This window comes from Hyperolius riggenbachi, chromosome 1 (genome assembly GCF_040937935.1).
Source record: "Hyperolius riggenbachi isolate aHypRig1 chromosome 1, aHypRig1.pri, whole genome shotgun sequence".
NCBI classification, from domain to species: Eukaryota; Metazoa; Chordata; class Amphibia; order Anura; family Hyperoliidae; genus Hyperolius; species Hyperolius riggenbachi.
The window spans coordinates 441,870,483-441,896,794 of NC_090646.1; the positions used below are offsets into that span (position 1 = coordinate 441,870,483).

General features: G+C 42.6%; 1 protein-coding gene across 2 annotated transcripts; it reads left to right on the plus strand.

The window, feature by feature from the left end:
* Positions 1-187: 187 nt before the first annotated feature.
* TM9SF1 (transmembrane 9 superfamily member 1) lies at positions 188-26,312 on the plus strand. Of its 2 annotated transcripts, none has more exons than XM_068238096.1 (6): positions 188-692; positions 2,953-3,269; positions 21,192-21,792; positions 21,868-22,053; positions 24,051-24,324; positions 25,277-26,312. In XM_068238096.1, the coding sequence occupies exons 2-6, from the start codon at positions 2,955-2,957 to the stop codon at positions 25,668-25,670; spliced, it is 1,770 nt and encodes a 589-aa protein (XP_068094197.1). In that variant the 5' UTR covers positions 188-692; positions 2,953-2,954; the 3' UTR covers positions 25,671-26,312. The 2 variants fall into 2 exon arrangements, with proteins under 2 accessions (XP_068094197.1, XP_068094189.1); XM_068238088.1 differs by having other exon boundaries at positions 188-662.

Below are 26,312 nucleotides of genomic sequence, written 5' to 3' on the forward strand. Positions count from 1 at the left end.
TGAAAGCAGTTAGAACGTCCTCTGGAACACAAGTACTATAAATGCAGTTATTGCTCCCGTCACTATTATAACCCCGAGTCCCTCCCCCATCCTGCTTGTGTATTCCAGCGACAATTTATCATCACATGACGCCAGCTGATTGGTCGCCGAGCTTCCAGCTCACTCCTGATTGACTTCCTGCAGGGCCGCCTGTGCGAGGACCCGGCTGCTGACGTGTACGGAGTGTTTTGTGTTGTGCCTGATACACTTTTGGATGTGCAGCATTTTTGCAGGGGGAGAAAATGCAGCAGTCTGAGGAGACGCAGTACTGATTACCCTATGCCACGCTGTACCGAACACTAGGGTTTTTTTCAGAGCGAAGCAAAGGGGCGTATAATGAATCAGGCAGGCTAATGTGCCACTAATGATGACGAGAGGAGAGCGGAGGCCCTCCCAGTAACTGTCAGAGGAATCCTACCTAGAGACGGGCACAGTGGGCAGGATGAGGGGGATGCCAGCTTAGCCCACCTGAAGAAGAGACGCGGTACAGCGAGGCCTCCCCGGTTCCCCGCCCAGCTGGTGGCAGTGTGCAGAGGGACCAGGAAGTGACGACTCGCTACTGCATGTCGCCAGCACAGAGCTGATCGTACATTCTCCACTACTGCACAGCACAGCCGTGCCAGGTAATGCGGTGTACCCCTTGTCTGAGGCAGGTATGTAACACCGGGATGTGTGCCGGGTGCTGGCCCTGGCAGCTGCTTTCCACCTAGGTGTCCGTCCAGGCGGAAGTGTTGTCACCACTGTATGCATTCAGCTTTATTCCAGCACTTCGTCTGCTCAAGTGCTAAGTGGGAAACATTATTTTGCGACATATTGTTCCTGATTCATCGAAACAGGGTTAAGGTTAAATGGAGCAGATGCCCACACCAACCAAGCAGAACACCTGTGTCATTCAATAGCAGATACCTGATTGGCTGATCTGAATTCTAAATTTGCCCCAGTTTTTGCACACCAGTCTTGATAAGTTTGTTGGTATGGCAGGTAAAGTGTCTTACTGTAAAGACACCTCTACTTTGCATGGCTGTTGCATGATTTTAACCTGACCTGCTACTTATAGTGTTGCTTTCCTAAATGGTATTTGTAAGTACAGTATTCCCCGTGCCATGCTTAACCTGATCTAATTGGATGTCTATAGAATTGCCCAATTCTACAAATCCCCAACTTGTTGTAGGGGCAGCACAGTGGCATAGTGGTTAGCACTCTCGCCTTGCATAGCTGGGTCCCCAGTTCGAATCCCAGCCAGGTCAGTATCTGCAAGGAGTTTGAATGTTCTCCCCGTGTCTGCGTGGGTTTCCTCCGGGCACTCCAGTTTCCTCCCACATCCCAAAAACATACAGATAAGTTAATTGGCTTCCCCCTAAATTGGCCCTAGACTATGATACATGCAATATATACGATACATACGTAGACATAAGACTATGGTAGGGACTAGATTGTGAGCTCCTCCGAGGGACAGTTAGTGACAGGACTATATATACTCTGTACAGCACAGCAGAAGATGTTGGTGCTATATAAATAATAATAATAAATGTAAAACACAACTGACTTGGTGAAAATACCCCAGCTGTCACTGCTTGTCACTATTATTTTCCCTTGATACAGTGTTGTGTTCCCAAAGGACACGATGTGTATGGAGGGAAGAACACAATTTTTTTTTTCCCCCTACCGTGCAAATTTCCATTGGCCCATGAAGTACTGGTAGCTTATTAAATCCACTAGCTGCCAGTCAGTGAGCTGTGTTGGACCTCTTTTAGACAGCCACCAGGCACTTGTCAGGGAGTTCATCCACTGGTATGCCAGCCATGACCGCTTGTAGCTGCACTTTAGCTGAATGGCAGCATTTGTAACCATGCGCTTCTCAGGCCCACATCAGCCATTCTGGTTTTTCTTTATCATCTATTTCCTGTTTTAGTGGAGAGCTTTTAACACTGTATGATTTGTATAAAGTCAGTAAAATACATATTGCTTTGCTGTTTTCTTCTAATATTGCTTACAAATTTGCATTAGCATTTATACTATTTTTAAAGCATACCTCTGGTAAAAATGACATATACTGTCATGGCAGAGGAAGGTGTCTCAGGCTTAAATACTTACCTGATCCTATGTCATCAGGTCACGGGTGATGCTCCGACCCTTCCTTGGGAACATGGTCGCAGCCATGTTTCCAAAGACTGAAAGCGCTCTTCGGAAACCTCTGCCTGAGTTGCCACGGCCCTTGCCAGCTCGACGACTACTAATTGGGCAGCTGCTACCGAGCTGACGGCAAGCTGTGGCAATGCAGATGGGGGGGTTGCTAGAAACTTAGCGTTGATTTTAAAAACAAATCCTGAGGGGGGGGGGATCACTGGCTTAGAGGGATGATGCCAGAAACAGTAAGTATTTAACTCTAACACTCCAATCCTCTATTATTAAGACAGAGCCTGTCATGACAGGCTATTATTTTTACATCAGGTACTCTTCAAGGCAGTGTTCCCCAACCCTGTCCTCAAGGCCCACCAACAGTGCATGTTTTGTGGAAATTCACAAAGGTAGGTAATCAGCTCTGCCGCAACACTAATGACTTCACCTGTGATTGTGTGTGTGGTTTCCTGCAAAACTTGCACTGTTGGTGGGCCTTGAGGACAGGGTTGGGAAACTCTACTTAAGGCACTAGTCTAGTTTAGGAGATCCAGCAGGAAACCTCATGGGTAACAGTTCTTCAAACACAGCACCCTCAACAGCATGAATTATTGTGTTTGGCTGAATAGTGTGGGCATAGTTTACTAAATTCTATCTGAAACCTAGCAGAGGGTACTGTCTACCCAATCACGTTAGGAGTATTTCCCTATGAGGTTTCCTGCTGGGTCTGGTAAACTAGACTACCTCCCTCTTTAATCTTTACAAATTCTTTACTGCCTTTTTTATGTCTTCTAGAAATGGATATTCTGCAGTCACTCGTCTTCCTTTGTATGTGGGTTGCACTTCCATCACCTATAGCAGGGGACAATCGGTATAAACAAGGTGATCCAGTAATGTTGTATGTTAACAAAGTGGGACCTTACCACAACCCTCAAGAAACCTATCACTACTACCAACTGCCAGTGTGTGCCCCCGACCAGATTCGCCACAAAAGCCTTACATTGGGAGAGGTTCTGGATGGAGACCGAATGGCAGAATCTATGTACAAGGTTACATTTCGTGTCAATGTGGAAAGGGAGCCTTTGTGTGAGCTCAAACTATCTGTTAGTCAGGTAAGCTAAAGCTTTCATTATCTATGAAATGGAATGCGTGGGATGCCATTTGTTATTGTTTCTGGCTTGCTGCCTTAGGAGATATGCTGACACCTGATAACCATTGCAACCTAAACTGTAGTTATACACAAAGGGATTTCTTTAGTAAGTTTCTTCTAAGCTGTCATCCAGTAATTTCCACTATAAACAGATTTGCAGCGTTTCCCTGCATGCAAGCTGCATGGGGGAATGCTTTTCTAACATAGCTTGACATCCAGATCGCACTTCAGATAGAGATTTGGGCTGCCGCTGTGCAGCAGAATGGGAGCCATGGCCAAATAGGAAACAGTCATTGCTCCAAGTGAAAATAAATAAGCCCATAACCCTGACTTCTCTTTTTTTTTTTTTTTTTTTTTTTTTTTTTTAACTCTTTGGTGGCAAAAGTTTGCAGTCCGCACTTGGGTCATATTAGAGCATAGGAAGGTTTGAACTCATTTCCACTAGGTGTTTTTCTGCACGGGATTTTTATGTTCTGGATTGATCATTTTGAATGGATTTGTCCAATAAAAATTGAAACTTTCAAAAAAACCCATAAAACCTGTAAAAGGAATTGCTTCTTTGCTTCCCAGCATTATTACAATAACCATTTAACGGCCCCAATTTATTTTGGTTTAGTCCGTTGATGTTGATTGATTGTATCATGGTGTTGTACACACGTGCCCACTTTTCTATGGCATATTTTATTTGCACAAAGCCATTAACCACAAAAATAATACAATTTGTTTATTTGTTTACAATGTGCCATGTGTTGACCCAGGACTCGTATACCATTACTGCTGTCTAAATTTTTGTGCGTTTTGTTGTGTGTCTTGTTTTCCTATACTATGTCTATGCCATGTGTACCACAAATAATTCCGAATACAGCTCTTGCTGTATTTGGCGAAATAAATCTGATTCTGATTACTGTATTTGTTGGACAAAACTCCGGCACAAAAAAAGCACTTTGATAGAAAAACAGTGCTTTGATCATGCTGTGTCTGACAACCTGACAGGGTAGCAGATGAAACAGGACCTGAGTGTTAAAGCCTACACACTACGTAATATCTTTATGCCTGATAGCCTGCTTTGCTTATAAAAAAGTTCAATTTTTGAAGGTGCTTGTCCCTTATATAGATACCACAGTTCTCCTGACTAGACTATTGTACACAGTCTCTCTACAGTCCATGATCTTTATACAGTGCACCTAAAGTGAGAAGCACATGGTGGCTGTCATATTTATTTCCTGTCGATCAATACCAGTTGCTTGGCATCCTGCTGATTTATTTTGGGGGGGGGGGCTGCATCTGAATCGCACACCTGAAACAAGCATGTTGCCAATCCAGTCAGAAACCTCTGATCTCCATCCATGTTCAGGGTCTCTTAATAATCAAAGTATTAGAGGCAGCAGGACAGTCAGGCAATTTGCATTAGTTAAAAGGAAATCAATATTAACCTCCATATTCCACACACTTCAGGTGTCCTTTAAACAGCAGGTCCTCCGTGATGTTACAGTCCTCCAGATCACAACAGTAGACTACTGTAATCTGGAGAACTGGATCGTGCGGAGGAACTGCTTTTTAACCACTGCCTGTTAACCCTGCCAGGCCGTAGATTTCAGGAAGTTGTGTGGGCTTTTGTGGTGCAGCAGGTGTCGACTTAACTATGGGGGCTGCTCTTTAGCCCCCCATGTCCATAAGGAAACCTCTGTCATCTATACTCCTTTGTCACAGAACCGCAGGTTCCGTATGTCCCCAGCCACGTAATGCATGTTAGGGACATGCAATGCATGCCGATAGATGTAGTTCCAATGTAAACTAAAACTCCCGGCATGCATTGCATGGTCGGGACATACAAAAAACTGGAGGGCTGATGGAGCGTCACTAGAAGAGTCACAGAGAAGCCAGGATAAGAATAATGCATTTGGAGTAGTCAACTTGCCAGACAAATCACTCAAGCACTGATATACATTGTGTGCTGTTGTGCAGACATTTTCACTCCTATATAATTGTAATGAGAACTCCACAGCAGTGCACAGATAAAAGTATGACAGGATATGCTCAATGCTCATAATCTAGCATTGCAAGTGCAGGTTGGCCAACCACAGCTTGGCACAGGGCAGTTTGTGAAAGTGGATTTCATGGACAGGGTCTTTAAAGTGAAACAGGAATTGGCTATAGAGAACTGCACTGGTCTACGTTTCCACACCCACACCTGCAAACTCATTAAGGTGCCCGCAGATCTAGCAATGATGGGCAGATTCGATCAATAGACAGATCTCTCTTTGATTGAATCTGTCGGCTACCCATACATTGCAGGCCATTTCCCGATCGATTTCAGCACGCAATTTCCTGGGAATCTGTCGCATCCCCCTCTGCCCCACTAGTGTATAAATTACCCCTTGTGTGCATGTATACATTACCTGTCCTATGTCGTCCACTGCGTGCTGCCCACCGTCTTCAGAATTCTGCTCCTCCATTCGCACTATATATCACACAGAGGCGTATCTGGGCAATATAGCGCCTATGGCAAACACTGAAATTGCGCCCCCCAACACACACACTTCAGCTAATTTACTATCAGTACAGGCACAGTGTAGCAGCTTGTAGTGGCTGGATAGTGTTCTGGTCAAGGGCTCTGCCTCTGATGCAGGAGACCTGTGTTAGAATTTTGGCTCTTCAAGTTCAGTAAGCTTGATCTGCTCAGTAGGAGACCTTGGGCAAGACTCCCTAACACTGCTAGTGCCTATAGTGCGCGTCCTAGTGGCTGAAATTCTGGCGCTTTGAGTCTGCCAAGAAAAAAGCATGATATAAATGTTCTGTGTTTTGTCTCATACTGTACATACTGGAGGTAGCAGAGATCAGCACACGCTGCAGCTAGTTTACTATCAGTACAGCCACAGAGTAACAGCTTATACTGTACACATTAGAGGTATTAGCGATCAGAACACAATACAGCTAGATTACTATCAGTACAGGCACAGAATAACAGCTTATACTGTATATAATTGAGGTAACAAAGATCAGCACACATTGTGGCTAGCGCAGGGTGAGCTGAATGACTGTTTAGTCTGCTGCCGCTAAATATGTTTCCCCTCCAAGTCATATGTTTCCCCTCCAAGTCATAGCAACTTGGAGGAAAAAATTAATTTGGGGGCCGCCGAGGGTCAGTACCCGAATTACCCTGTGTACATGCTGTGGACTATAGCAGTCCACAGTAGCTCATGAGTTGGGCGCAAACCACTTCCCAACTCATGAGCTACGCTTCAGGTTTCGAGGTATACTGTTTCTTGGTGTCACCCCTCTCTTCCCCAGGTACCTCCATCCACAACAGACTAAACACAACCATGTGTGACTATGGGATGGGGAGGGAGGAGTGGATAAAGGGGGGGCCCACTTCTGTGATTATATCAACCACACTTTAATATTGGAGGGGGAGGGTGGAGGTTATTGGCCATGCTCTATATGGAGGTGAAAGAGGGTTGCTACACTGGACACAAGGGAGAAGGGAGGGTGAAACCTTCTCTATATAAGAGGGAGGGTGAAACCTTCTCTATATAAGTACATACACACCCACCGTACATTTTATACTGTGCACAGATACAGCACACAATGCATACATACAAGCAGCGATTTATACACAGATCCAGACATATGCACACATTGCATACATACAAGCAGCCATTCATACACTGGTCCATACATATGCACACATTGCATACATATGGCAGAACCTCCAACTCACAACACACAATGCATACACACAAGCAGCCATTCATACACAGGTCCATACACATGCACACATATTGCATACATACAGCAGCACCTCCAGCTCACAGCACTCTGACACGCTGTCTCCCCTGCACGTGTGTCTGTGTATCTCTTCCTAGCGTCTTCACTTTCCCGGGGGGGGGGGGGGGGGGGGGGGGGAAGCTGGACGTGCTTACATTCTAGTACTCTGCAGTTCTCTGTTATCAGCTTATTAGTCCGCAGAGCTGTAAATGCCGAGCAGGAGGGAATGGGAAATGTAGATCAGGCTCTAGCCCAGGCATGGGCAAACTTGGCCCTCCAGCTGTTAAGGAACTACAAGTCCCACAATGCATTGCAGGAGTCTGACAGCCACAGTCATGACTCATAAAGGCAAATGCATTGTGGGACTTATAGTTCCGTAACAGCTGGAGGGCCGAGTTTACCCATGTCTGCTCTAGCCTGATCGAAGTCTATTAATTTTTACAACCCCACCCCCGCACACACTGCACTGGCCAATAACTTCTGACAGGAGATAGCGGGCAGCACAGAACGGGGCAGGCATGGCGCCCATAGCACTAGCCGTGCCTGCACCCTTTAAGATACGCCCCTGACATCACACACTCGCCAAGTGCTATAAGCTGGCAATCTGAAAATCAGATTGAAATACGGTCTGTGGAAAAGGCCCCTAACACTCTTTCACAGATCATACTAGAAGGCTAATAAAAATAGCTAAACATAAAGATAAATATGTTTATATATAAATAATGCCAAAATGTGTTCAGATTAGTGGCACATTGAATCGCCACACTTCCAAAGCTGTTTACACACTAGCAGATTTAAACTGATGGATATCTGCCAAATCACAGCATTTACTTTGGATGGGATCACACTTGTGTCTGTGGGAACTGCGGACTATTCCCTGCAAGTGTTTTGCCGCACGTTATACAGTGGTGTGAAAAACTATTTGCCCCCTTCCTGATTTCTTATTCTTTTGCATGTTTGTCACACTTAAATGTTTCTGCTCAGCAAAAACCGTTAGCTATTAGTGAAAGATAACATAATTGAACACAAAATGCAGTTTTAAATGATGGTTTTTATTATTTAGTGAGGAAAAAAAACCTCAAAACCTACATTGCCCTGTGTGGAAAAAGTCATTGCCCCCCTTGTTAAAAAAAAAAAAAAAAACTTAACTGTGGTTTATCACACCTGAGTTCAATTTCTGTAGTCACCCCCAGGCCTGATTACTGCCAGGGCTGTGGAGTCGGGCAATTTTGGGTGCCTGGAGTCGGAGTCGGGAAAAAATGCACCGACTCCGACTCCTAATGAATTTGTAACTGTAATTAAAATAGAAAATATGATAAAATGTTCTATTTCTCAGATAATAGTCATTAAAAATAATGTGTATATATACACTATATATACAGTAATAGCTGTGCTTAGTCTACAAAAATGAAATAAACCAATCAAAATTAGTTACTTGTGCTGCTTCAATAAAGCAATCCCCGTATTTTTAAGGTCAGATATACATATCTGATTGTGACTGTATATATGATGTATACACAGGAATCTCTTATATATACTAAATAACATCTATGCTGTAAGAATAAAGCCTGATGTGTAGCTGTGTCACTAATAGAGATGGTCAACGAGATGGAAATAATTCTGCATTGATGCTGATTTATGCAAATGTATGCACTCCCTTTGCTGATGAAAGCAAATAATTTGATATGTTGTTAAAATTTGGTTTGGTGACTACAAATTAAAGGGTAACTGAGACGGATGAAAAGTAAAGTTTTATACATACCTGGGGCTTCCTCCAGCCCCCTTCAGGCTAATCAGTCCCTCGCTGTCCTCCACCACCTGGATCTTCTGCTATGAGTCCTGGTAATTCAGCCAGTCAGCGCTGTCCGGCCGCATGCCGCTCCCACAGCCAGGAACATTCTGCACCTGCGCAATAGTGCTGCACAGGTGCAGTATGCTCCTGGCGGCGGAGTGTGTGCATGCGCACTACGCCCGACTGGCTCAAGTACCTGGACTCATAGCAGAAGATCCAGGTGGTGGAGGAGGACAACGAGGGACTGATTATCCTGAAGGCGGCTGGAGGAAGCCCCAGGTATGTATAAAACGTTTTAATTTCATCTGTCTCAGGTTTACTGTGTTACACAGTAGTACTATACTCTACATATGCTCTCCCCACAAAGCTGCAGGGAATCCACTGAGAATGCTGTGCACATTGAACACAGAGGTGTTGTCTGTTTACAATCTCCTCATTCCCCTGCAGAGTACCTGCACATCATTCTTACATGTACCCACACTTACATTGCCTAGGGCCTGATAGATGTTCTTTGTTCCGGTCTGTACCTTTTACAAGTACTCTTACCAAGGACTAGTTTTAGTCTAAAGGGAATAAATATAGTAGTCTACATATCCTTCTCACTTCAGTTGTCTTGTAAAATTCCTAAGCGTTGGCAGTTAAGAGACGAATTTCATGTTACATACTTTAATCAACAAAATTGTAATATGCAAATTAGAGGAGTCGGAGTCGGGGGAATCCTAAACTGAGGAGTCGGAGTCGGTGGATTTTTGGACCGACTCCACAGTCCTGATTACTGCCACACCTGTTTCAATCAAGAAATCACTTAAATAGGAGCTATCTGACACAGAGAAGTAGACAAAAAGCACCTCAAAAGCTAGACATCATGCCAAGATCCAAAGAAATTCAGGAACAAATAAGAACAAAAGTACTGTAATTGAGATCTATCAGTCTGGTAAAGGTTTTATAAAGCCATTTCTAAAGCTTTGGGACTCCAGCGAACCACATTGAGAGCCATTATCCACAAATGGCAGAAACATGGAACTGTGATGAACCTTCCCAGGAGTGGCTGGCTGACCAAAATGACCCCAAGAGCGCAGAGAAAACTCATCCGAGAGGCCACAAAAGACCCCAGGACAACATCTAAAGAACTGCAGGCCTCACTTGCCTCAATTAAGGTCAGTGTTCACAACTCCACCATAAGAAAGAGACTGGGCCAAAACGGTCTGCATGGCAGATATCTAAGGCGCAAACCACATTTAAAGGACAACTGAAGTGAGAGGGATATGGAGGCTGACATATTTATTTCCATCTAAGCCCTCCTGCTGATCCTCTGCCTCTAATACTATTAGCCATAGCCCCTGAACAAGCATGCAGCAGATCAGGTGTTTCTGACATTAATATCAGATCTGACAAGACTAGCTGCATGCTTGTTTCTGGTGTTATTCAGATACCACTGCAGAGAAAAAGACCAGCAGGGCTGCTAGGCAATTGGTATTGATTAAAAGGAAATAAATATGGCAGCCTCCGTATACCTCTTACTTCAGTTCCCCTTTAAGCAAAAAGAACATTAAGGCTCGTCTCAATTTTGCTAAAAAAACATCTCAATGATTGCCAAGACTTGTGGGAAATTACCTTGTGGACCACCAAGACAAAAGTTGAACTTTTTGGAAGGAGCGTGTCCTGTTAAATCTGTCGTAGAAGTAACACAGCATTTCAGCAAAAGATCATCATACCAACAGTAAAATATGGTGGTGGTAGTGTGATGGTCTGGGGTTGTTTTGCTGCTTCAGGACCTGGAAGGCTTGCTGTGATAGATGGAACCATGAATTCTACTGTCTACCAAAAAATCCTGAAGGAGAATGTCCAGCCATCTGTTCAACTCAAGCTGAAGCGATCTTGGATGCTGCAGCAGGACAATGACCCAAAAGACAGCAGCAAATCCACCTCTGAATGGCTTAAGAAAAACAAAATGAAGACTTTGGAGTGGCCTAGTCAAAGCCCTGACCTGAATCCTATTGAGATGTTGTGGCATGACCTTAAAAAGGCAGTTCATGCTAGAAAACCCTCAAATAAAGCTGAATTACAACAATTCTGCAAAGATGAGTGGGCCAAAATTCCTCCAGAGCGCTGTAAAAGACTTGTTGCAAGTTATCGCAAACGCTTGATTGCAGTTATTGCTGCTAAGGGTGGCCCAACCAGTTAGGTTCAGGGGGCAAGTTCTTTTTCACACAGGGCCATGTAGGTTTTGAGGTTTTTTTTCTCACTAAATAATAAAAACCATCATTTAAAACTGCATTTTGTGTTCAATTATGTTATCTTTAACTAATGGTTAACGGTTTTTGATGAGCAGAAACATTTAAGTGTGACAAACATGCAAAAGAATAAGAAATCAGGAAGGGGGCAAATAGTTTTTCACACCACTGTATGCATTTTTTTGTAAATTTTAACGCATGTGTTTTTTTGTACAGTGGCCTGTGATCTTAATGAGGAATGGGATGCGTTGTGTGGAAAAGTAGTGCAGGTTTTATCTTCAACGCTATGCAGGATCGCAGATGCCTCCTGAAAAACGCAGCAGCCCCATAAAAATAATTACATGCGTTTTCAAATGCGGCAAAACTGCCAAACTGCACTAGTGTGATTCCTGCCTAAGAGAAGCACATGCATTAAACATCCTATCTAATTTTCAACCCTTGATTTGCTGTTTAAAACCAGCACTCTGAAGCTTCGTTACTCATTTGCCTGTAAAAGCCATCTGCACAATTTGTAAATTCTTTGATCTAAATATCTGTCAGACCAAATCTTCCAGTGTGGGCAGCAGGGCCGGGCCGAGGCATAGGCTGGAGAGGCTCCAGCCTCAGGGCGCAGTGTAGGAGGGGGCGCACAATTCATTCAGCTGTCATTCCTAATTGTGTTTGAAGCAGAAAGAAATAAGAAAAGGAGATACATAGCAGTGACTGCAAGCCAGATAACTAGATATTAAGGTGTTGGGGAGGTTGTGGGCCCTGTGGCACCTCTTAGTCTAATAGCAATCAGTGTGTGATGGCTGGGGTGGCAGGGATGGAGGGGCGCACTTTGGTGTCTCAGCCTCGGGTGCTGGAGGACCTTGTCCCGCCTCTGGTGGGCAGCATTAGAAATTGAAACTCATAAGTTGTAATAGTGCAACTGTAGTATGGAAACAGGGGTATGGCAGTCCACATATTATTAATAATATAAGCTACAGTAACATTGCTGTTTGTGTGACTGCTGCTGAGAATTTCCTACATTCCTTTGTGACTGTAACAGCTGTAAATGAATTGCAATGTCGGTTTATGCTGTCCTAATAAAAGGCAGGGAGGAGAAGCAATATAAACCTGTCTTCGTATGCAAAGCAGCTACATTCTTGAAACTGTTTAATATGCATACACAAATGTGGAATAATATGAAAGGTCCTCAAAATGGCTGCTTGTGTGCAGTCAGTCACTCACTGCCGGTAGGACAAAACCCAGCTGAACAGATGCTGGTGCTCCTCTCCACAGGTTCCAGAAACCATTTAATTTGCAAGACAAGTTCGATTTATTTAAAGTTCCGGTTTAGACAGTTTGTTATATGCATTTTATTAAACATTATTTTACATTAAAGAACACCTGATCTGAGAGGGCTATGGAAACTGCTATATTTATTTATTTATTTATGTATTTTATTTATTTATAAACCATACCAGTTAACTGGCAGTTCTGCTGATCTCTTTGGCTACAATAGTGTCACACCTGAAACAAGCAAGCAGCTAATCCAGTCAGACTTTAGTCATAAACACCTGATATGCATGCTTGTTCAGGTCTATGACTAAAAGTATTAAGCTGGCCATACACTGGCCCAATTTGCCGCCGTTCGACAGCAGATTCGATCACTGGGATCAAATCTGCTGCCAATCGTTCGCGCTAAACGCTCCCGCCGATCCGATTTCCTCCCGAAATCGGATCGGTCCGTGCGGGAAATTACCGTTGATCGCCCGCGGGTAGGGAGCGCGTCGCTAGCGGCGGCCGATCCGATACAGGTATACATTACCTGATGCTGGCTCCTGGGCATGTTCTCCGCGCTGCACCGCTCTGTTCCTGCTCCATCCCAGCGTACATTAACTTCCTGTGTCACTCCAGTGCCCAGGAAGTTCAAATAGAGGGCGCTCTATTTGAATTTCCTGGTCACGGAGTGACACAGTGTACGCTGGGATGCTGGGATGCGGTGCAGCGTGGAGAAGAGGACCCAGAGCCAGCTTCAGGTAATGTATACGGGGGGGGGGGGGGGACAGGTGGCAGGAGCAGCTCAACAGATTGTAATCGGTTTCTGGCTGAAATCGATTCACAATCTGTTTGCAGTAAAGGCAGCCATACGATCCCTCTCTGATCAGATTCGATCAGATAGGGATCTGTCAGTTGGTCGATTTAATGGCAAATCGACCAGTGTATGGCTACCTTTAAAGGTAGAGGCTGAACAGGACAACTAGGCAATCTGAATTTTTTAAAAGTAAATACATGTCAGCCTCCATGTCCCCTCCAGACAGCTCTTGGTGACCCAGAACCAACTGGAAGGTATTTTCTCCTCAGTTCAGGTGTGTTTTAATCATGCATGAAAAACCTCAGTTCAGTAAAATAATGAAAACAGCTGTGCACTAATTCATAGATCCTCAGAGACCAAGCCGGGACAAGGTCATCCAGCACCCAAGGCTGAGACACCAAAGTGCGCCCCTCCATCCCTCCCACCCGCTGTCACACACTGATTGCTATTAGACTAAAGGTACATACACACACGTTGGATTTTCGCAAACGACCCGTCGTTTGGACGTCCGGTTGCTTGGACATCAAATCGGGCGTGTGTTCAGTCTGTCGATCAGCTGATAAGACTGGACTTGGCAAACCGCTTGGCGGATCGTTCAAATCCAGTCTTATCAGCTGAACGACAGACTACACACCCCCGATTTGACATCCAAAAGTCCAGTCGTTCAAACGTCCGGTCGTTTGCAAAAATCCGACGTGTGTACTAGCCTTAAGAGGCACCCCAGGGCCCTCAACACCTTTATCTTGTTATCTGGCTTGCAGTCACTGCCATGTATCCCCTTTTCTTATTTCTCTGTGCTTCAAACACAATAGGGGAAAGCTAGCTGAGTGGTTTGTGCGCCCCCTCCTACACTGCGCCCTGAGGCTGGAGTCTCTCCCGCCTCTGCCCGGCCCTGCTCAGAGACCTGCAGTTGCCTATGCACAACCAGTCAGTCTTAAGGTGGCCACACACTATACAATTTTTTAAATATCTGTTCAATTTAAGAATTGCAATCAATGTTTCTGACTGATTGTAACATTTCAAAAATATGACCAATGTACCACACACCTATGTTCAATATTTTCCTCAATTATGATAAAAATGGTTGGAAACTCAGAGAAAATTGCAAGGGTGTGTATATTAATAAATTAACAATCCAACACACACCATACAATCTTTAGTAGAAATTGAAGAGAAATATCTGGCATTCCGGATCGATTTAAATCGTAAAAAATGGGAAATCCGATTGGATTTTTCAGTCGAATGAAAAAGCTTTCGATTTTTTTCGAGATACGATCGTTTTTAATCGAATTACTGTAAAATGGGATCATTTTATTGTATCGTGTGTGTGGCCACCTTTAGCGTGGCCACACGCAATTTTTCTGTTCAAATTTTACCACAGTTCCATCAACACAATCAGTTGAAAAGAGAAATCTAAATTAATTTTTTTTTATTATTTTATTGTTCATCTGTGAGATCTAATTGAATTATCCATTTTTTTAAATTGGGTGTGTTCGAAAATTAATACTTTACCAAGAATTGTATGGTATTTGATTGTCCATATTAGTTTCAACCTGAATAAATCGTATGCAACGATTCAGAACATACCAAACATTATTTATTGTTTGTTTTATTGTTATTACTACGTTGTATTCTAATTACAAATCAAAAAGATCATAAGTTGATATTTCGCCATATATTTACAATATAATTTTTTCTGCAAAATTGCGGAAATCCCAAACAGGCGTGTAGTACCACTAACTATTACCTTGGAACTTTCAATCAACCAAAAACATTGGATCAGTTTTGTCGAATTGAACCAAAATATTTTAAAAAATGTACCGTGTGTGGCCTTCTTTAAGCCTTGTACACACGTGAAAGGCATGTCGCCCAGCGGGGATTGGGATATGAACCCATGGGCAACATTGCAGGACCAAGGCTGTACAGAGAGGGAAGGTTCTGGATACCGTAAAGCAGTGGTCCTCAAACTAAGGGTGCATACACACATCAGACTATAGTCTTTGGAAAATGAAAGATCACAGACCAATCTTACCACCCTTCATGTAGTATGAGAGCCATACCTTCACAGTCTTTTCTATGGAGCTGAACTCCCCATCAGAAAAAAATCTTTGCAAGATGCTGCACACAAAGATGCTGTACAGACACAAAAGATATAGTATAGTAAAGTATCTGCAAAACATCTGTTCCTGCCAAAGCTCATGGTCTATGAGATCTGCAGATCATCATACACACCTTCTTTAACAGACATTCATCTGCAGATCTGAAAATCCATCCTGGTGGATCTGATCTGCAGATGAATGTCAGTTAAACAAGGTGTGTATGATGATCTGCAGATCTCATAGACTATGAATGCAATTTGCAGGAGCGTATCTTTTGCAGATACTGATCTGTTGCATGTGTACAGCATCTTTGTGTGCAGCATCTTGCAAAGATTTTTTCTGATGGGGAGTTCAGCTCCATAGAATAGACTGTAGAAATGCTCTCATACTACATGAAGGGTGGTAAGATAGGTCTGTGATCTTTCATTTTCCAAAGACTATAGTCTGATGTGTGTATGCACCTTTAGGCCCGCGAGACAAATGTGGCCCCCCAAGGCTTTTGCACTGGCCCGCCAAACAAAAATATTTAACTTATAGATGCGGCCTGTCAAAAACCTGAGCGGTTCTTGACTTTTTCATGATTGCTAACTCAGTAAAGGACCAGCCTTTAAAGTGTTGCTATCATATAAATTCGGCATAGCGGGGTCTGAACCCTCTATAACAGTAATTATAGATTGACGGTATACCTTGAAATGAATCAGAGCACTCTGTATAGGATTTTTTAAAATAAAAAATTGTATTTGCTTATCATACAGCATATATACAAAATATAAACAGTTCCAAATAGTTTCCTTCTAACATTATTCCATCTTATCAAGGCTTTAGAGCCAAGCGATCATAAATCTTCTAAGCACATTCAAAAAAGAATATACGGTAACAGTTGTGTTATGTAGAATAAGATCAAAAGTAGTCTCATCTGTATCAATAGCTGTGCATATAGTAGCTGTGTAAAACTTGTAGTAATCTTCTTAAAGAAATAGCATAAAAAATAGCTTCTAAAAAAAACTTCTTGCTAACATCTTAACAGAACTTAGGGCTGAAAAATTAAGTAAATGGCCTGAATATTAACCATATTACCCCTTCTCTGTCATCTCTTCAGCATCTAGAACCACGTGTGGGAAGGTAGCTTCTGTCTCGTGTGTCTTCTCAGGAGATTGGTAGGCTAGTGCAAACTATGAGCTTTCAGCTCCTACTTTTATAGTGATTGGATGAAATATGGCTGCCTAATCTAGAATTTCCCTAAATCCCAGGTTCTAAATTGGCTGAAACTTCCATGCGTCAAACGCTCTCTTTGTTTTGAATACTGTAAATAGTTGACATTTAAAATAATTATAACATTTTTGTTTGTAAATTACTTAATTACCTTATCTTGTGAGAATTAACGTAATTTGAAAATGTTTATTCATTCTGACATTTGATATCGGGTCATATTTGACGTCCAGTTAATTAAAAATGGATGTCACCAGCTATCTTGTCTGCTGGTTGACTTATTTGGCCCAGACATTGAGACTTTCGAACATTAAACAATGTCATTCATGACGCATTTCTGATAATGTATCCTTCTGCTAATTAGTTTGGAATATGTCTGTCCTTTTCCAAAAATAAAATTGGTCAGGTTGACCCAGTAATACAGACCTGTAAGAGCCTTCAGCAATTTAAGGCTTATTGAAACATACAGGGCTTTTAATATACTTATTTAAATATAAAACTTATTAGATAATTCTTCTTAAAACAATTAATCATATAATATATAATTGTACATTAAAATGTAGTAATATAAAATCATGTTCTATATAGTTGCCTTTCCACCGGCAGATGTCACCATTTCATCATGTAAATAACAAGCAGTATTAATAATAATTATAAGACAATGAAACCGCCAGGTGGCATAATTGTCCTAAATATGGGACAACCTTGCAAAGTTCTATTAACATTCCAGAATTTTTGCTAAATATGGGACAACCTTGCAAAGTTCTATTAACATTCCAGAATTTTTGCTAACGCCTGCTAACCCAAACATCTATGTGGAACACATCTAAAGTGTTTTGAAACTTTAGATGTGTATTTCAAAGTATTAAGTGTATTTCAAAGTATTAAATTATATTATACTAGTAGACCCAAGCCTGTTTAAAAACGGGCTCTAGGTCCTTTTTCTACCGCCGCCGCCAGTGTGCATGCGCGAGCACGCACCCGTCGCACTCGCCCACCTCGCTTTCTGGTCTCGTCCAGCTGTCTGTACTGTGTACATGCGCAGTAGCAAATAACAGGGACAGCTGGACACAGCGACACAGAGATTATTATAGAAGATAGATATCTGCACATTCCCCCTCATGCATTTATTTCAGGCCACTTGTCTCTGCTGTCTGCAGTTTCCAGTCACAGGAACCGCCGCCTCATCACAACCTCTCTGCTCACTGTGTCCCTGTTGCCCTAGCAACCACAGGGACATGTGCAGAGCTGACTGGATTGTGTTTTTTTTTTTTTTTTTTTTTTTTTTTTTTTTTTTATACTCAAGCAGCACGAGAGCCCTGTCCTGTTCCCAGCTCTGCTCTGCACACTGCGTCCCTGTTGCCTTAGCAACAACAGGACACGCGCAGAGCTGAGTGAATCTTTTTATGTTTTTTCAAACTTCAGAGCCGCTGCGTGAGAGCCCTGTCCTGCGTGAGAGCAGCATCATGTGTTTCCCTAGCAACCACAGGGACCCGTGCACAGAAAGAGCAGGCTGAACTGCACACATGCGCAGTTTGTTATGAGCTTGGACACACACGGACGCAGAGACACATGCGTATTATTATATAGGATAAGAACCACCCATTAAAAAACGGGTACTAGGCCACAGCCACTAAACCCCGGCAACGCACGTACCGATGCATCCCGCTCACCCGTCCCCCACTGCTGTCTGCAGTATATGCACAAAGGGAGATGTTTCTTACTTGGCAGTTGGAAAAAGCTGTTATTTCCCACAATGCAATGAAGTTCCCAGACAGCAAACTGTGAAGTCTGGAACACACACACACACACACACACACACACACACACACACACACACACACACACACACACACACACACACACACACACACACACACACACACACACACACACACACACACACACACACACACACACACCTGTCTTTAGAAGAACTGTGTTGATTAGTAATATTTAGATTAATAATATGTATGTGTAATAATTGAGCAAGTGTATGTGTGTGTGTGTGTGTATGTATGTATGTACGTGTATACTTGTTTCTTGTCTTCACATACTGCGCTGTCTAACCTTGACATTTGAAAGATAGTTGTAATATAAACAAAAAATGTTTTAGCTTCTGTAACTAAAATAATCTTATATAATCTTATAAATTTCACAGCCTGGAATATGCTGAGATGTCCCAGAGCAATATTTTAAAGAAGTACCCCAACTTTGCAGTTTACAATGAAGTTTTGCATAGAACATTAAAACTTAAAACAGACACATATGACAGCTTTTCCTGCATAAATAAACCACTAGAATTCTGACAGGCCCCCACTGTACCTTCTAAATATCGTCTGCCTGCATATAGAATAGCAGTGCTGGCACCACCCATCCACATACTGTAGAAGCCAGCGAGCAGTCATGTGCTGGATTCCAATCCAATTTGGCATCAGGTGACACTGCTGTCCAACTGGACAGCAGGTTGTCACCTGGATATGCTTCACTGTCTGCTGCACAAAAATGCTTTTCGGCGCCGCATGACTAAATGGCTGCTGTTGGGAGTTCTCCTCCAGGCATGATTGGGGGGAATCAATACCTAGATTCAGTGTAATGTTTTTCAACATTTTATGTATGTTCCTGCCCCCCGGCAGTCTGAAGTACGTTGACCCGGCCCTTGACTGAAAAAGTTTGAGGACCTCTGCCGTAGAGCCTTCCCGGTCCTCGATCCATCCTGTCATTCCTGCACTGTGCCCGGTTAACGTTATTCATCCTGCTGGGTCTTCGGCACTCCTTGAGTAGCCTTCGGAGCTACTTACCCGTGTAGTTCAAAAAATGAGGGTGCCTGTATTGCACATGCACAAGGCTGGATGTGCTTGTCTATGGCTACTTAAGGAGTGCCAAAGAGCTATTCGACCTAGTAGGTCAAATAACTTCCACCAGGGACAGCGCAGGAATGATAGGAATGACCAAGGATCGGGAAGACTATATGGGATTCAGAGCCTTCCCTCTACTTTGGCAAGTATCAAACCACACTAGAGATGTTTTGTATTTTTGTATCTGGTGGCCTGCCTTGTCTTTAACCACTTTGTCCTCTGCTACAGTATATCTACGTCAGCTGTGGCACCCTCCAAGCCACAGCCACGTGTATATATACTGACCTGCTTGCATATATACTGACAATTTGTGTAGCCAATCAGAGACACCCCCCCGATGAACGATCACCGCTGTAGCAAACAGCGTGATCATTCATCTCTCCCCCTCCGTGGTCGGATCTGCATAACACACATTTTTTATTTCGAGTGTATAATTTTATACTGGGGGGCAGATCTGGCTATAATGGTGGGGGCCTAATCCTGGGTGCAGCCGCTAATCCTGAGGGCGCATCTGGCTATAATGGGGGACCACTATTCCTGGGGACACATTTGGTTATAATGAGGGGCAGCAATTCTGGGGATACATCTGTCTATACTGGGAGGTGCCAAACACAGATGACACATCGGGCTATACTGGGGGTGACTGATATTGGGGACACATCTGGCTATTGGGGGGGGGGGGGGGGTTCTGATACTTGGGACACATTTTGCTGTCAATACTGGGGGACATATTACTGGTGACATGTTTTTATCTCCTTTTTATTTATTTTCCCATTAAAATGCATAGAAAACTTTTTTGGTCTAGGGATAAAATACCCGCCAATGAAAGTCTAGTTTGTCCTGAAAAAAACGATACCTAGATCATTTAGGTGTCATGAGTAAGGATAAAGCTATGGCTGATTAAATAGGGACATAGCTAAAACGTCAAAATTGCTCTGGTCAATAAGGGGAAAACAAGGTCTGGATGCGAAGTGGTTAAAGGGACTTTGAGCACCTCTCATGGGCATGACTTTAAGACTCCGACCAGTACTGAAAAGTACTTAAATATGCATACATTTATGTAGCTTGTGCTCTCCTCTTACATTTGATGCCTAAATCGGCATTCTACACCAAATAATTTTTGTTCGATTTCAATTTATAAATCGTGGCTGCTATCGTGGCTATGTTATAACTTCCGGGTCTCCTCTGTCTTCTCTGTTAGAGAAGTGCATCACTGAATGAAGCAGGAAGAGGAAGTGACACGCATGGTCATTGCAAGAGGCTCCTCCAGAGGGGTCATAGCACGACTTTGTTGGATGTCGTCTGGCTTAAAGGCATGCCCATGAGGTGCTCGGAGTCCCTTTAAATTGATTTAACAATTTTAATTAGCAGGTTTTTCAATAAAGATAATCTTGTGAACACATTGTGCAATGAGTTACCTTTTTTTAATTTGAGAAGACGGAAAATCTTTTTCTTTTGTGTTTGGTTACATAAGGCTGTGGTGTGCTTCACATGTGGCCTTGGACCCTCCACTCCCATGACGTTGACCAGGTTCCCTATATAGCACCATGGGACCAAGCCAAAATGTCTGAGAGGAGTGTTGAGAGGTTTGAAGAATATCTGGTGCATCTGTACATTTCTGTTTTTAATGTGCAGAAACCAAACCATTTTAACTGCCTAATTTTTATAATTTTATCAGACTATATTTGTACATTATACCTTTATTGAATCTCATTTTCCCTTGCAGTCAGTATTTGTGTGGTGGTTTTTTTTTTTGTTTTTTTTTAATTATTGGTATCCTGCATGCTAAAAACGTTGTTGGGGTTTTCACATGTAGACATTCTCTTATGGTTTGTTTGTTTTTTTGTTTTGTTTTTGTTTTTTAGGTAGAGGAACTTCGTAAAGCCATTGAAGAACTGTACTACTTTGAGTTTGTACTGGATGACATACCAATCCGTGGCTTTGTAGGTTATATGGAAGAGAGCGGCTTTCTGCCACACACTCATAAAATTGGCTTATGGTCGCATCTGGACTTCAACATTGAGTATAATGAGGACCACATTATATTTGCTAATGTTAGTGTTCGAGATGTGAAACCTTTCAGCTTAGATGAAGTGAGAGAGCCTCTTAGTTTGACTCACACTTACAGTATTCGTTGGTTCCCAACCACTACTACTTATGAGCGTCGTGGAGACCGCCTCAGGGACTCTAGCTTCTTTCCCAAGAGTTTGGAGATTCATTGGCTCTCTATCATTAATTCTATGGTGCTAGTCTTCCTGCTACTGGGTTTTGTGGTCATCATTCTCATGCGTGTTCTCAAGAGTGATTTGGCTCGGTACAACCTAGATGAAGAAGGAACAGATGATATGGAACAGGGAGACAATGGATGGAAGATCATCCACACAGATGTCTTCCGCTTCCCACCATATCGAAGTCTGTTGTGTGCCATACTTGGAGTAGGCTCCCAATTCCTGGCACTTGGGACAGGTAACTTGACTTTACTTTTATTTTTTTTTAATATATACATGTTTTTGGCTGCTAATGCTTTTCCATTCTATCTAGGTATCATAGTCATGGTTCTCCTGGGAATGTTTAATGTGCACAGACATGGAGCTATAAATTCTGCTGCTATTCTGCTGTATGCGCTAACTTGCTGTGTCTCTGGCTATGTGTCCAGTAATTTCTACAGAAAGTTGGGTGGAGATCGCTGGGTTTGGAATATTGTTCTCACTACCAGCCTCTTTTCAGGTAAGGTAATCTATTTAGTATATTTTAAAGGGTATCTGAACTGATGTGTCACACAATAAGTTATACATGTATGTATACCTCCGATCCTACAAAGAACTTGTTATAGTTAGTTTTTCATCTCGGATCCGCTTTAAGGAGGTTGAAGTTAAAGTGGATCCAAGATAAACTTTTACTCATTGCATAATTGTGTTCCTTTCATACAGTTTATAGGGCATTCCTCAAGCCAAATACTTTTGTTTTAATACTCTACTTCCCTATAAACTAAACAAGCCTCGCCCACAGCTTTTCAGACAGTAGCTAGGGCTTATGGGAGCTCAGTCTGGGCAGGAGGAGGGGAGGTGTTACTAGCCAGAGATTTCAGAGGCAGAGGGGATGATGGGGAATTAGGTTTTCACGGGATGAGAGCTGCAGCTTGCCTGTGTGTAATGTTTACAAACAGAACATGGCCGCTGTCATTGTATCACAGGAAGAAATAATCATGTTCTGTTGAAGCTGTCTGCAGCTAGATTTGCTGTGTAAACTATGTAAACTTTAGATAAGATATATAGACAAGTTACTTGTTATAGTTAGTTTTTCATCTCGGATTTAAAGAGACTCTGTAACAAAAATGTCATCCTGTTTTTTTTTTTACCATCCTACAAGTTCCAAAACCTATTCTAATGTGCTCTGGCTTACTGCAGCACTTTCTACTATCACTCTGTAATAAATCAGCTTATCTTTCCCCTGTCAGACTTGTCACCCTGTGTCTGGAAGACTGCCAAGTTCTTCAGTGTTGTGGTTCTGCTATGCACGCCCCCCTCCAGGCCCCTCTATGCACACTGCCTGTGTATTATTTAGATTAGGGCAGCTTCTCTCAGCTCTATTATCTTTTACAAGCTGGATAAATCGTCCTCTGAGCTGGCTGGGATTTCACATACTGAGGAATTTACACGGGCAGAGCTATTTGCAGGAAGAAACAATCAGCCTCACAGCCTGTCACTCTTTAGTGCATGAGAGCTGCAGGGGGACAGAAGGTAAACGCACAAATGATCTTTTGAGATTCAAAAGGAAGGGAGTATACAGCCTGCTTGAGTATGGATGTATTTTCTATGTGGGGACATACTGTACATCAACCTACTTCCTGTTTTGGTGGCCATTTTGTTTGTTTATAAACTTTTTAAAACTGTTTTAACCACTTTTAATGCGGCGGGGAGCGGCGAAATTGTGACAGAGGGTAATAGATGTCCCCTAACGCAGTGTTCCCCAACCCTGTCCTCAAGGCCCACCAACAGTGCAGGTTTTGTGGAAATCCACAGAGGTAGTTAATCAGCTCTGCTGAGACACTAATTACCTCACCTGTGCATGTTTGTGGTTTTCTACAAAACATGTAATGTTGGTGGGCCTTGAGGACAGGGTTGGGGAACTCTGCCCTAACGCACTGGTATGTTTAATTTTGTGCGATTTTAACAATACAGATTCTCTTTAAGGTTTGAAGGTTATAGCTGCTACACAGATATACTTACCTGAAAATCCTTTGCAGCATTTTCTGAGGATAAAAACAACATTTATGAGAGGGGGGGGGCTAGCATTGTAGAGAAATTGATTACAGAAGGAATTTATGTGTGCCATGTTCATGTTGTGGTAGAAAGATGGTAGAGAGATAAAGTAGGCCAGGTTGATAAACTCCGTACTCACCTCACTTCTTGAAAGGCAATTGCATATAATCACTTCCCTATGTGAAACTGAACCCCAATAATACAACAGTCCATGACAGTGGGTGGAGCGATGTAAATTATTCCTGTTTTGCTGCTTCTGAGAGGTGCTAGTTCATAGAACACCTACAGCTCTTCATTACAAAGAAATCCAACTTGCATACAGCTGTTTTGAGATCTTTTGTTGCAACTCAGTATGCAAACTTTTGTGCAGATGCTTGTCTACAGAGCTCTGTCCAATTTTATTTCTCTTGTATGTGTAATACTATTTCTTAATTTTAAATGACTTTTGCGTTTTTATTTTAGCTCCATTTTTCCTTACCTGGAGTGTGGTGAATTCAGTTCATTGGGCCAATGGTTCGACCCAAGCTCTTCCAGCTACCACAATCCTGCTCCTTCTCACTGTCTGGCTCCTGGTTGGTTTTCCTCTCACAGTAATTGGAGGCATCTTTGGTAAAAACAGCGCAGGAAGCTTTGAGGCTCCATGTCGGACCAAGAATATTGCTCGGGAAATCCCACGCCAACCTTGGTATAAGTCTGCACCAGTCCACATGGCAATCGGAGGTTTCTTACCTTTCAGGTATCCTGCATATGCTTACTACCTAGCATGACTTTACAGCTGTATGAGTTAGACAAACATAATTCGCACTGTTCATAGGACTAACAAATTCACTTTTTTTGTATCAATAGATTATTTAAGATAAACATCCTTTATTCCAGTATTTTTTTTCATTAGCCTATTTTATTTTTGTTGATTGCCTATGCAAGTGTTCTGTAATGGCTATCAATCTTGATCTTTTTGGCAGGGTTTACCCAACAAGCACATGTAGTATAGCAGCATTTCCTCCACAAACACACTTAGTATGGCAGCATTTCCCACACAAGCACAGGAAGTTTTTCAGCGTTTCATACCACATGAAGTGAAAAAGTAGACCCAGGGTTTTACCTGGACTTTTATACAGTGGTGCTGCTTTATTGCATAAACACTAGAGCTTACAAATGGCGTTCACTTTAAAAATGTTAAAGAACAGTGTTAGTCCATTGCCCAACTCCCCCAGTAAATATTAACGCCCTCCCTTATAATCCCTGGTGGCACCTGAAAATAAGTTACTCATCAGGTGCCTCCTTTAATGTCCTCCAGGTCTTCTCTCATCCCCTGCACACTGAGTCAACTGCAATAAGTTCTGGGTGATGTGGTTTGAGTACAGATCATGCCCCATCACCACGGCTGTCATGCAGCTGGGATTGCTCCGCTGCCACTCTACATTGTGGTTCCTTTGGGGGAATTCATGGGACATGGCACAGAGCCTTCCAACCCAGGACAGTTTTGGCAGAACCAGGACATTTGGGGGGTGTGATCTTATGCGGCTATAAGTCAGAAACCCCTATACTGTATATTCCTTTAGCAAGTCAGACTGCGAAGATATAGGGTGTACATTATTATTTGTTTTATTTCCTTTGGTTTTTGATGATTATGTTTTCAGGTGTGCTTTTGTATGCATTCTTTTTATCATTTGTTTCCTTCTCTACAGTGCAATTTCCGTGGAGCTGTATTACATCTTTGCTACTGTCTGGGGCCGAGAACAATACACTTTGTATGGAATTCTTTTCATTGTGTTTGCTATTCTGCTCAGCGTAGGTGCGTGTATTTCTGTGGCACTGACCTATTTCCAGCTGTCAGGTGAAGACTATCGCTGGTGGTGGAGATCAATTCTAAGCACAGGATCTACTGGAGCCTTTATCTTTCTGTACTCTGTCTTTTACTACTGGCGTCGGTCTAACATGTCCGGGGTTGTTCAAAGTGTAGAGTTCTTTGGTTACTCTTTCCTTACTGCGTATGTATTTTTCCTCATGCTTGGAACTGTCAGCTTTATGGCCTCACTTCGATTTATCCGCTATATATATGTTAACCTTAAGATGGACTAAAATGATGAGCTAGGGGACATCTCTTTAAAAACTACTTATGGAATAATAGACTGATGAAGCAAACGCAGGAAACGGATGCTGGAGGCCAAGCACCTACAAACATCATTCAGATAAAGCAGATCTAGATGGAGATTGCAGAACAAAGAGAATCCAATAAATCATTGTCTAAATGAAGACAAGTGTGCAGTAAGGAGACTGTAGAGACAATATAAGAGGAAAGAACCTTCTCCTTCAAGCTTTGATAAGTATGGCTGTCTCTCACTGCTGACTGTGTTTCTCTCCTCTCACACCTGTCGCTTATGCTGCTAAGCTTGTGTTGCTGCAAAGACTCCTTCGCTGTTGTCATTATCTGGATTCTCTGTGTTGCTGCAGATTACATTTTTCATCCGCAAAATCTCGTCCTCTGACATGGGAATAATGAGGCTGCCTTAAAAATAATGGCAGAAAGATTCCGCACTGTGGCTTGAAGGGGGTGATCTGGCTTGTCAGTACTGTCACATGAGCTTGTGGGCTTTCTCTGACCTTTTCCCCTTCAGACCATCTTCTTCAGGCTAATGGACTTCTGTAAAAATATATATTTATATCTTTTTGATTTACTTTTTACAAAATAAAAAAAAATCAAAAAAATTTGCTTTTAAATCA